General features: G+C 33.8%; 1 protein-coding gene across 1 annotated transcript in view; it reads right to left on the bottom strand.

The window, feature by feature from the left end:
• The window catches only part of LOC145278057 (serine/threonine-protein kinase Chk1-like), an 88123-nt gene that overhangs the window by 50585 nt on the left and 23707 nt on the right, over positions 1-13831 (bottom strand). Inside the window, exons 3-4 of the mRNA XM_080130304.1 lie at positions 12352-12451; positions 1820-1943 (exon numbers count right to left, since the gene is read on the bottom strand). Coding sequence (XP_079986430.1) covers positions 1820-1943; positions 12352-12451 — 224 coding nt within the window. The remainder of the gene's footprint in view (positions 1-1819; positions 1944-12351; positions 12452-13831) is intronic.

The raw sequence follows: 13831 nt of genomic DNA, 5'->3' as shown, positions 1-13831 counted from the left end.
TCCCCTTTATCAATAACATTTTCTCTGAATGTTTCCTATTTCATAGCATATACAATAATAATTTTCCCGCTTAGGCGACTCGACGATGCCCGGGAGCGTTAATATATAGCATGACCAAATTGACTGCAATTTTAGTCTTGAAAAAGAAATTAAGAGATCAGAACTGGCAAGTGACCACTAGCACAACCTGACACCAAATGAATGGCGTGTACCTGATGACAGGCTTACACCATCCAGATAGAGAAGTAGGGCAGATTACATAACAAATTAGCTCTTCCTTTGGGCAATGGAGCAGCATTCACAAACTATCAAAGATGTTGCTGCCACAGGACAGATCATAGAAACTTTAGATTAAGGTGTTTGTAGAGAACAGCAGTTAGAACAGTCAACTTGCTGGCAATGCAAGATGCAGCAGAGCTAGTGTATGAGGAGCTCTACATCAATAACAATTGTTAGTGTGGATTTTGATAAGGGTCACACTGAGTGCATGATAGTAACCCAAATCTGGAAAACAGAATCATTCCCAGGGTTGAATCAAGGACGAATTACATGTAAGGTTAAAGCTAAACATGTATGGATCAAGATCATGAATAACATGTTTTTAGCAGAGTGAAAACAAAGGTTTACAAATCCATCTTTCTATGGATGTCATATGACAAAGAGAGCCAATAATGGGTTGCGCAAGGTAGTTGGCTAATAATGTAGAAAACTTTGATAAATGCTAAGTGTGAAATGTTACCTTGATATGTCTATCTGTATATCACCATTTCAGTAAAGTTAACAAAACAATTAAGTAAGAGAATATTAATCTTTCTCTGTCTCTCTCTCCTAAGTCAATTCTCTCCCATATAAAACCTTTAAGAAAATTCTTGGAATGTCTCTCTCTGTATTTTTTTCTGCATAAAAAGAAATTATGATAAAAGACCCACATATAAATTTCCCGTATATATAAAGAACTTTGTTTATGAAAATATAAAACTGGTTATTGTCAAAAACGTCCATCAAACAATCCTTAAAAAAAAAATATATATATATATATATATCAGTACCATTGGTTTCAAATCTTTACAATGGGAACATAATTGGTGTCCTTTAGCAGACTGCTTATGTTTGTTAAGACTTGAAACCGATGGTACCAATGTTTTTCTGATCTTCTACATGGCCATAGTGGAGGAATAAATAAAAATACTTTCTCTAATCCAACTCAAAAAGGCTTCAATGTAAGATCTAGAAATGAAAGCTCTAATATTCTTTCACTTCCCAACTAGATTTGAGACATGGTGGACGTCTGGATTTCACAGAAAACATAACACCTCACCCGGAGGCTTAGTATATGAAAGAGTGAAAATATATTATGGCACGGATTACAGAATGCTTCTCCTGGGCAAAGGTTAATAAAGGATTGAACCATCTTATAGATAAATAAATCTCCAGATTTACAGAAGGAATATATATATATTGATGGCAAAGATCTTGTCAAGAGTGTTCGAAGATAGGGACAGAGTCAGAATGAACCTGGAAGTCATAGCAAGGGAAATGAACAAAGGGGATCAACAACGCTTCCAGCAATGTAAAACAGTTTATTGCCAAAGGATGTGCCATAGTAAAAATGTGCCTATTAAAAAAAATAATAAAGCAATTTTTTCATGGTGCTACTGTTGTAAAGAAGAATCGTAGTAGTAGTATGCGAGTGGAATTCACCCTACGTGGATTGTACTGGCTTCTCGCAATCGAGAAAGTTTCATGGGAATATTAATTCACAAACGGTCCCTGTACAAATTATCATTATTAATAGATCTGTATTATGATATTGGCTTACCAATTCTGTCAAAGAGTTCTCCTCCGCATGCATACTCCAAGAAAATGTACTGTACATTTTTTACGGTTCGGCTGCCATAAAATCGAATTATATTGGAATGTTTCAGCATTTTATGGATTGTAATCTAAAAAGAACAAGAAATAAATTGAAATAAAATAATCTGCTGTATATTAGTTAGTATACACACACACACACACATTAGTATACACGCACACACACATATATATTAGTATACACACACACACACATTAGTATACACGCACACACACACACATATTAGTATATACACACACACATTAGTATACACACACACGTATATTATATATATATATATATTAGTTAGTATACACACATATATATTAGTTAGTATACACACACACACATATATATATATTAGTTAGTATACACACACACATCTATATTAGTTAGTATACACACAGCCACACACACATATATATTAGTTAGTATACATGCACACACATATTAGTATACACACACACACATATTAGTTAGTATACACACACACACACACACATTAGTATACACACACACACACACATATATATAATATATTAATTAGTACACACACACATACACATATATATATATTATTCATTTATGGCCCATGAAAGTAACATCACCAATATTATTGTTGTGTAGTACATTAACGGGAACTCATATTGGAGCACATATATAACGGGTTCATGTAATACGAGACATAACAATAGTGACGGTGAGGGAGAAAAGACATTTATATATATTACAGTTCTTTTAACACAGAGGAAAGGGAGATACTTCACTTATGGTGATTGTGGGGCACATAACTTTGGAAGGGTCACACAATGTTCATTATTAAGATGACAAACACAATTACCTTTCGTTCGTGATGAAGGATGACACAAGACAACAGTTACAACATAATGATGACTTTTTTATTCATCTGATCGACCGGTCAATGACGTCAGGAATTCAAATTTGGATCTACACAGTCTAAATGTTCTTCCTTCGCTTCCGAGGGATTAACTGACTAACTCTCTGGCTCTCTTGCTGACTGACTTCCTCTGACTAACTAAAATCCGAACCCATAATATGGAGAAATGTCCTTTGTCTATGACGTCAGAAGTGTATTTTTCAAACGTGTCCAATTTCACGTGGCTCTACATGTTTGTCCAAACATTTTTTGATAACAAAAGAATCCTCAATTCTAATCTAACCTATTTTAAACAATATAATTTAATTTGCATTGTTCATTCTTTTACTGCTATATTTAATATTCAGATTTCTAAAAGAATGGACAATCAACTCTTTTTTTTTCTGATATAAACAATATTTAACTATTCTAATAGAATTTAACAATAGACTACATTTCTCACATTCCATTTCTTAATTTGCCTACAGGGTTCGATTCTAGGTTTATCCTAATCTCATTTTTACTTATCTAATATTCTTCTTATTTACATCGAAAGGGGACAGTCTTTTTCTATGTAACATCCTTATCCTTCCTATCTTTCAAAAAATGTACGCCTTTTTAAATTCTAGTACATTTTTTCTCTACATCTGTACAACCACTTGGCTAAGAAAGATCAGACACCATAAAAACAAAAAAAAAAACAACAAATAATAAACTTATTCAGTTAGCCCTTTACCAACTGACTCCATAATTATTTTATTTGGATCAGAATCTCTCTCTGATCTCCCTGGCATTTCCTTTTGGGTGTAAGGTAGTATATCCTATGATACATATCAGCTGCTTCATCCAGGCACCCTTATGCCGTAAACCGAGATCTCATTTTACTTCTTCACAAACTTGACGACAGATAACAGATTTATTAGTGGCACCATCAGCACCAGACATGGCGACTAGTTTAACTTGTTCATTAATAAAGGGCATATCTGAAAATTAAAACTTTTTAAAAGCAAATCATAACTAAAAAATGAACTTTGAATTAGATTTGACACTTATAGTAATTGATGCATACATGCAATATCTTATGACTCCAGAAAAGAACATTTATTTTATACCAAGGACAGTGGTGCACCCTCTCCCTGTGTGTGTGTACAGATTTATAAAAGTGAGAACGATGGTTTTTGTGAGGACACTTCTCAACCTATATACTCAATAAATTTTTGATTTACAGACTTGAAATTTGGTGTATAGGGTATTCAGACACGTAGAAAACTTTTTAATCGGTTTTCATCCAGAAAAAAAAGAGCTACTAAGGGGTTAAAATTGGAAGACTGGAATGTGGGGGGGGGGGTCATCGGATTTTTATCTGTTTGTCAACTGTTTCACGAATGTGCATGCGTGAATGGTTCGCATGACAGATTCCTTATGTTAAGAATAAGTAGATTTGAAAACACATTTTTAAGATTGTGTTAAGCTGGCCTAATGGTTATTGTACTTGACTCACTGTTTTTGGGTTTTGGTTTCGTTCTCAGCTCAAATTCTTTTGTTTTTACTTACAAGAAGTGGACTGTTTAGAAAGTGTTTACTATAACCTTGTTACGCAAATATTACGCAAGTATAAATCATGTAGAATATCTGCATTAATATAATTACACGTAATAGTTAACTAAAGATGATCATCTCATGAGAAAACCGAAAAAACTAATGAGGAATTAATTAAAATGAATATTTAAAAGAATATGCAAATTAGTTAGATCTTTTTCAGATGAATGCAATTCCACGACTCGTATAAAACAAAGTTGTATTTTCTTTTTAATAAATAGGAAAAAGTTTTTAATATAAATATCAATAAACCCCCTCAAATTTATAGGAATATCGATAAAAGTGAGGACATTTCTCAACTTATATACTCAACGAATTTTTGATGTACAGACTTGAAATTTGGTAAATAGGGTATTCAGACAAGTGGAAAATTTTAAATCGGTTTTCATTTGGAAGAAAGGGCTGCTAAGATGTAAACATTAAAATATTAGTACGTGGGGCTCATCGGATTTTTATCTGTTTGCTAACTGTTTAACGATTGTGCATGCGTTAATCGTTCACATGACAGATTCCTGATGTTAAGAATAAGTAGGTTTGAAAACACTTTTTAAAGAACCTAATCGTCCTTGACTCATTGTCTTTAGGTTTTGGTTTCGATCTTAACTCGAGTAATTTTTTTTTTTTACAATAATGAAGTATTTAGAAAGAACATAATACGTGCATGCACATATCTCAGTTTCTGTATGAATTTAAATATAATATTTATGCGTATTTTATGACCAGGCAATGTGGGACAGCCTAGTAGCGTGTGTGTATATATATATGTATTTGTTTACCGTTTTTTGGGAAAGAATTCCAACGAAGTGCTCGATTACAAAGAAAAAAAAACTTTTATCGATATAAGAGCTAAATATTTATTTATGTAAATGTACAGAAGGTTAGAAAAACATTGGTACCGTCGGTTTCAAGCCAAACATAAGTGCGACCAGTTAATAGTAATCGGAAATAATGTTAGGCTCTCATCAGCCATGTTGTTTCTGTTTGAGGAAAAGCAGGATCGCATTTATTGTTTTTAATGATGTTCATTTTTATTTAACTATAGCTTATCCCTATCTCTGTATATTTTATTTCATTTTAATATCAATTTTCTAATTTTTTAATTTTTTTTTTTTTTTAAATACCAGTGGCAAGTGGAGGTTCAGGACGACTGGAAACAATGCCGAGATAAGCAGAGAGTACATACAGTGCCCAGAATTCCAAAATAGTTACCCATCTGGTACTAGCTAGACTCACTGTTGCTTAACTTCAGTAACTGACAAGAACCGGTATGTCAACACACATACTATATATATATATAGTAGCTGTACCTATCTACCATAGCCAGATTTATTAATGCCATGTTTAGTTTTCTTTTTACTAACACTTTAAGTTTCAAAGAAATGAAACAAAAAAAATAAATAAATAAAAGGTGTTCGTGCCAATTAGTGACGTCTTAAACCATCACATTTCAGGTGAAAAAATTATGTACTACAAGTCATGTTGAAATTAGTATAATTTCCAAAAGTTACAAAAAAATGATCCAGTGGATGTGCAAGATGTATTTGTTAACAAACTGCACTGACATTTCGTGTTTAAAAATAAAAAAATGGCAGAATTACAATTACATAATCAAAATATTAATTGCAGTTATCTCCCCTGGATCTTAAGAACTCAACATTAAAACATGATAAAAATATCGATTTATTTGTTTTTGCTTGTAATTAATTTTCCACTGAATCATTTTTTGTAATTTATACTAATTTTTTTTACATGGTGGGGTCACCACTTATCAAGGCCTGGAAGCCACTCGGGGATAAAGGTTATTGTGTGTACAGAGATCAATGTGATAGTATCGTGTACGCACGTAATAATGTTTTCACCTGAAATGCGTTGGATTAAAACATCACTAATCTGCACAAGGACTAAAAAAAAAAAGCTCCAAATGTAAGTGAAATAACTCATAATTTTATGTTTCAGCTAAAATAGCAATTACCTCCCTTACATTTAGAATCTTCCAAGTCATTTCAAGTAATTTCCACTGCAATAATCTAAACCTGGGATCCCAATGACATTTTTTGGGATTTTCCAAGAACTGACCATGAAAAATCCCAAGAAAGTAGAAAATTTCAGAAGATTAATAAATAAATTAAAAAAATAACCAAAATACTAAATTAATTTACATGCATACGAGATACTAAATTTAATTAGGCTTCATTTAAAAAAAAATTAAACCGTATTTTTCCGTCAAAACTTTATTTTTTAAAAACCTTTCATCTTCGCTCGTTTTATTGAAAAATAAAAAAATGAAGGTTAAAAATATATTTTTTAGGTAGTAATGAGCGTTGAAAGAAATTTTATTTTTTTAATGGCCGTTTCTGAAACTGTTTAAAAAAAGTACTCATTACAAAACTGGTTTTATCTAAGTAAAGATATAAAATGGTAAGAGCCATGTTCAATTACTGTGTGTGTGTGTACATTTCCCTCTGTCAATTTTCAGTCTACAGACTCGAAATTTGATATACAGGGTATGGAGATTTGGGAAAATCTTTGTAACTGTTTTCGGCCAGAAATTTGGCTGTTAAGGAGTCAAAGTTCAACGATTTGACCTTTGAGAACTCTACCAAACTCCTCCGGTTTCCTTGGACATAGATCTAACTTAATAACTTAATTAGAGCCCAAAACAATAAATGTTAAGGGGACATAATAGGGGTCAAAATTAAAAAAAAAATTTGACCTCTGCAGTCTCTCCCAAATTACTCAGACAATTTCTGGTCTAAACATTTGAAATTTTACATGAAGGCTATTCAGAGATAGGGCAAGCGTTTTAATCTGTTTGGGTCAAAAATTTGAGCTCCCAATATATAAATGTATGTATGTATGTATGTTGCATGTCTGCCTAAAACTTTCGACAGAGGCAACGGATTTTCACAAGATCAGTATCGTTTTGAAGCTCAACAAATACCGAAAAATTGGCTAAAAACATTAATTTCTTCACCCTCAACTGGGCACTTTTCTACAGGAAGGGGTCGCTTTTTTCACCGACATTTTCGAAAGTCATCCCCTCTTTTCGATTGTCTAGCCTTAATTTAAATCTATGTCACTTTCGGTTTGACAGTGGTCCTAACAGCAAAGACGTCACATTTTTTCCCCATTCTTTTCCTCCTTAACGGTACGGGTTCGAGCCTGCCTTCCTACCACCACTTTTTTTTTTTTTTTTTTTTCACTGAACACACACCTCTGGGCTGAAATGCTAGTATCTATATCGATGCATGCATGCATCTATATATATATAAAAGCGAAAATGTGTCTATGTATGTATGTTCGCTTTTTGTGTATGTCTGTAAAAGCTTTTTTCGCTGGACTTTTTGGTCGGCTCATTCCTTCTTAAAACTTTTTATATCATGTCTAAATGATAATATCTAAGAGTTACGAACGGGACTCGCCTGTCTATTTAATTTGCCTGACTTTCACGCGCTATTTTTTCCAGATTTTTAGAGCGTCCCGTGTATCTTTTGCTTTTCAGTATAAAACAAGCGAAAACTGGCTTGCAGCCGCGTCATGTTTAAAGGTCAAACATCACGCGACTTAAGGTTCTCGCACCTGTTAATTTCATTTTATAAACGTTAAATTAAGAGGTTTTTCATTCCTCTTCTCTCGTGGCCGAGATGGCTAGGTCCCAGGTTTTTTTCCATTTCGTTTCCATCTCCACATCAAAGGTTCGGGGTTCAAGCCTACTTTCCTACTAAAACTTTTTTTTTTTCTTTTACACCTCCAAACACCCGGCCAACGTTGTTTTTTTTTTTTTTTAACAGGGTTGTTTTGATCACACACACACACACACACCCCACAACACACACCTACAAACACCCGGACCACGCCGGGTACCCCCCTCCCCCGCTAGTACTAAAATAAAACATTAAATTGACACGAAAATTCAACACAAATGCAAAGCAGTGAAAAGAACATTGATCACACAGTACAGCGGCACAATCACATCCAAAGCACAACAGAACTATATAACTGGATATCACTGACAGAAACATAACGAGAAGCATACGTGTTGTTATTTGTTTAGTTTTGAGAATTACATACAGCAGTTGACGGTGAGTCATTACAGAAACATCAAATTCAACCAGTTAAGCAGCATTCATGTGGAACACATAAGCAAAAAACTGTTTTTAAAAGAAACAAACGATATTCAAACCATCTTTATCTTCCCAACCATACGTGTTGTTACTTGTTTAGTTTTGAGAATTACATACAGCAGTTGACGGTGAGTCATTACAGAAACATCAAATACAACCAGTTAAGCAGCATTCATGTGGAACACATAAGCAAAAAACTGTTTTTAAAAGAAACAAACGATATTCAAACCATCTTTATCTTCCCAACCGTAATTTGTATTAACTTATAAAACAATTTGACTCAAATACCCAAAATTCCTATTGTTGATCCCAAGGTGAAAACTGAAATCCCAAGCACTGGGGTCCCTAATCTAAACAACTACTACCAACTCAAAAATGCTTAAAATGGATGTTTATAACATAAGATGTTTTGTTCATATTTTTATAGTTCGTTGCAAAAACACCAGAACCAATGGTTTCAGCATAGGTTAAAATGTCTATGTAAATAGTCTTTATTCATTATTTTTTTTTTTGGGGGGGGGGGGGGGGGGCTTGCAAACTTTTAGAAAGTTAATTGACATGCTTTTTTCTCTCTATTAATTTAAGCAAGTTTATGCACAGAAAGACATGTGCAGGAACCATTTTAATCATATTAGTTTCGGACATCAAAGAGTAAACTATGACAGTGTTGATGATTTATTGGAATCAGAAAAATTCCGATTGTTGATCCCAAGGTGAAAACTGAAATCCCAAGCACTGGGATCCTAATCTAAACAATTAATACCAACCCAAAAATGCTTAAAATGGATGTTTATAACATAAAATGTTTTGTTCATATTTTTATAGTTCTTGTAAAAGGAAAGGGACTTCATTAGGTGAAATATCGAAGAAGCCTGAATTGATAAAATTTTCACTTAATTTTGTGTTTTTATCAAAATATAAATGTGGTACAATGGAGAGCACCCCTTTTGGGGGAGCTGGGGGTTTCTACATTAATAAACCTTGTGCCTAACTTGGTCTGCAGTTGTGTGGAGACAAACACACACATTTCAGTGAGGACACATTTTTTAAAGGTTAAAACTGTCGGTGCACGAAGATTGACAGGTGTTTATGAATCCAGTGAACAATGAAAGTTAAGCAATGTTGACATAATTTGAAAAATAAAATATACCTCTCTCTCTATTTCAATGAAAAAAAGAGAATTAAATATAATTCTATTGTTTTAAAACAGTTGAAGCTTGCATTCTGGGGTCGACAGATGCGACATAGCAGTTTTAGCTGCATGCATCTGGTTTCAACTGGTCTTTATAAAAATATGCTTCCTACTTGTTAAATGTTTAATAAATTATATATTTTTTTATAAAAATGCATTTGTTCGCTATTTTTGTACAAGTGTTCGATTTCAGCATGAGGTCCCAGCCTGTAATGCTGACGATGGAAATGTTGCCTTTAACGCTGCAATGAAGACACAAGAAGCGATCCATGCCAGCCAGTTATAGACAACGACATATCGACCTGTTGTGTTGATGTTTCTATATGCCTATCATTTGATATTGTGTCTAACACCAGGGGAGCTGGTTGCGTTCCCAGGACGTTCCCCAACCAAGTAACTCTCTCCGGGAGGATCATATAACCTTTTTATTGAAATTCAAATAGAGGGCGCTTCTATACTATTAGGATGGAATTTTCGGAAATCGTAAAACTGAATTTCACATGAAACCAATGGTATCTACGTATTCCTCATATTTTTAAGATGATTATATCCAAAAATTACACAAAATTGGTAGAAAATTATTTATTAAAAAAAATAAAAAATAGAATTTGATGAAAATGATCGTAAGACACAGGAGAGTTCAAAAGGGAGGTAATTTTCCGTTTCGATTTAAACAAGATGGCGGAAATTTTTCACCTGTTAACACAATTAAAGTTGTTTAATAATTCAGTAATATTCAGGTAATTTTGACAGCATAATTTGGAAGCTACTATTGTAATTTATTAGAATTTACAAAAACAATCAGGGAGAAACCATTGTTTTTTTTTATCTGAAAACTCCATTTATCGACTACAAAATTTTGTGCTGATATTATAGAAGCACCAAAGAGTGTAATAAATAGCAATGAAATCAAGATGACAAAATATATCCAACTGTGAATCCTCACCATTATCATCTGATCAGTTCGTATGACAATTTTTTTTTTGTGGCATAAGTATTGAATATACAAGAAATGCAGTGGAATTACTGGTAAGTTGAGAGGATAACCAGTTTGTGTGCAAAAAATATAATTCAGTGCAAACTCAAATGCGGATAGAGTATATCTGGATGGCAAAGCTGTTGAGGTTGTTAAAAAGTTTTGTTACCTTGGTGATGACATTGGATCGCAAGGTGGCATAGGTGCTAGTGTGATTGTAAGAATGGATAAAGTAAGTTCAGTAATTTCTGCCATTACTAACCAGCATAGCATTACCACTGCCAACCAAGGGAAGAGTCTATCAGGAATGTGTATGTAGTTCGATGGTATATAGAAGTGAGACCTGAGGACGTGTTGTATGAAGAGAAATGATTTTTTTTTTTTTTTTTTTTACACGGTGGTCACAACTTATCAAGGCCCGGAAGCCATTCAGGGATAAGGGTTATTGCAAGTACAGTACGTTGGTGTGGAGATTTAATGAAGTGTTTACTTAAGAGGGCAGTTCATTAGGAATTTGTTAACGTTGGACTTGAAGACATCCAAGTTGTAGTTCGGTGGGAAGCAGGCAGACGGAACAGAGTTCCACAGGCGTGCAGTTCTAAGAAAGAAGCTTTGTTCATGGAATCCGCGTTTTGATTTAGGCACATCTGGGGGACCAGAGATATGAGAATGATATGATGGATGTGTAATGCGAATCTTAAAATCGCTTAAATCTGGTGACCTCAGAGGAAGTTTTATTTTAGATAGTTTAAGGAAACGTCACAGCAGGATCAGAGGAAGAGGAATGAAAAAAAAAAGATTAGATCAAGATATTACTACACAGTAATTACTTAGATAATCTACGAAATTTTAACTTTTCCATTTGTATTGCTACTTGATTCAAAGCTCACTTGATTTGCGTTTCTGAATTTTTGAGATGAGGATTGATTATTTGTATAGGGTGTCCCAAAAGAAGCTGAATTGATCAAATATAAGATAGAACAATAGAAGCATCAAACTAGCGAAAATAGATTTCAGAGCATCTAGATTAACGCTACTTAAGTCATCAGGAGTCGTTACACCATCAATGAGTTGATATTTATCATAGAGTGGTACTTTCAGTTGAAGTTAAATTTCAAATCCGTCAGCTTCTTTTGGGACACCCTGTATTATTCCGACTACTGTTCTCATCTGCAATGTTATCTTGAAAAAGCGTTTAGGCTGATGTAACCTCCAACCTTCTTCAGGTATATTTTGTCGAACTCTGTATTCCACACAGAATTAATTCATGGGGTTAGCATGCTTTCGATTTTGTCAGCCATGACTAGGTAGAAGTTTTAAGTAATTTGCAATTGTATTTTGAGTGTCTCCCACATTGCAGATTGAACTTCCACTCCCCAGTAGAGTGTACTGGATAAAATTCAGTTGTATATTACACTATTTTCAATCCTCCGTGCAGGCGACACTCAAAAATACAATTGCGAATTACTTAGGACTTCTACCCAGTCATGGCTGACACAACGAGAACATACTACTCCTATGAATTAAATAAAGGGTTAGGTTCAAAGTTCAGTGTAGATTCCAGAGTTTGTCAGGCAGATACCAGAGTTCGACAAAAAAAAAAAAAGAAAAGAAATGGTCAAAAGTTTCATTGACCTAAACCTCAAAAAAACTCAAGATAAGAATAGTTGTCCAAAGAATCCAAATAATATGAATACTCATTGCTTTAATCTAAAAAATTAAAATACATACTTCTTTTCTGACATCGTCCCTCACAGTCGCCTCTTTATCCAAGTTAATAAATTTCACAGCAACTTCTTCCTGCGTTTCTACATTTGCGGCCAACTTTACTCTGTAAAACAAAAAAACAACAACAAATGAATGAACAAGCAATCATTATATACACTTCATTCAAAATTCTTTGCGTTTGCCCATTTGTAGAGATTGCTTGACACGCTCTCTTTCTCTGAGCAGTTGTAATAGGCATTAAAAAACAATCATTTTGTGGTTTTAACTGTAGTGCAAGCTTCCTTACAGTATTCAGTATTACACAGCAAGTTCTTCTAAAGCAGTACATACTAATCTTCTCCACCAGCCCGCTGTACAAGGAGGGATAAAATGTTTCTAAAAGACACCTGCTTCCTTCGCAAACTAAAAGCCCAAGAGACCATTTCTAGTTTTCTACCTTCTAACTATCTGCTCACCACATCACTTGTTTAACACGTTTGCTAACCCATCTCCCACTTTTCCATTAAGCAGTAATTTCATTTTTATGTAACTAACTTTTTTTTTTCTTCTGTGTCAGGTTTGAACGATAGCAAAGTTGTTACACCATGTATTGCCCTACTCGACAACATTTTCCATATTTTCAAAGAAAATTCAATTTTTTTTTTAAATGTACAAATCCTGATTAAGTACTTTCAAACTGAAGCTATTATTTAATCAACGGGCATAGATTGTTCTCATTTATAAATTTTTCTCTGATAAGTTTAATTTAATAAGGATGGCTTTCCATTGATAAATAAACGTTAACAGAATAGCAACAAAACCTCACCCCTTCACGGTTGAGGTTCCCTAGATGCCAGAAAGCTCTTTATGCTAACAGTTTCTTCCCTTGGACTGTTAGACTTTGGTCCCTACCGGTTACTTGCTTCCTTGATTGTACTGACCTGCAGAAATTTAAATGTACTGTGAAGTCATCTTGCTGCTCAACTCCACACAGTCTCCTATTAGCCATGATCACAAATAGTAACCCCCTTATGTCCAAATGCCTTATACGGAATTTAAAAGAAAAACACACGTGATAAATGGAGAAAGTTATGCTATTTTAAGATTTTAGAAAACTTTTTGATAAAAAAAGAATAACGCAATGGGTCTTTTGAATAATACTTTTTATCTACCAAATACCATGATTATCAATTATATTCTTAAAAAATCTATGACAAAAATTAGCATATATTCAATAATGTACGTACTAGTTCACGGAATGAAGATGTCATATTCCAAAAATCACAGGCTGGGCTAGTAACTTTTCTATTAAACGAAAATATTTTGTTGTTAAAAGTCAACTAAAGATATATTTGTAGAGCCCCGTTACTAGGTATTCTTGGATGCAGATTTTGTCATCAGTCAATTGATATATTTTCCAGGAAGGAGGGGGGGGGGCATTTCAGATTCCGGTCTGTAATTGGTGTTTTCTTTTTAACTGGCTGATTTAGATTCTATCTCGGAT

Source organism: Euprymna scolopes, chromosome 6 (genome assembly GCF_053919585.1).
Source record: "Euprymna scolopes isolate OS-2025 chromosome 6, ASM5391958v1, whole genome shotgun sequence".
In the NCBI taxonomy this organism is placed as follows: domain Eukaryota; kingdom Metazoa; phylum Mollusca; class Cephalopoda; order Sepiida; family Sepiolidae; genus Euprymna; species Euprymna scolopes.
This window is presented reverse-complemented; position numbering and strand designations above follow the sequence as displayed.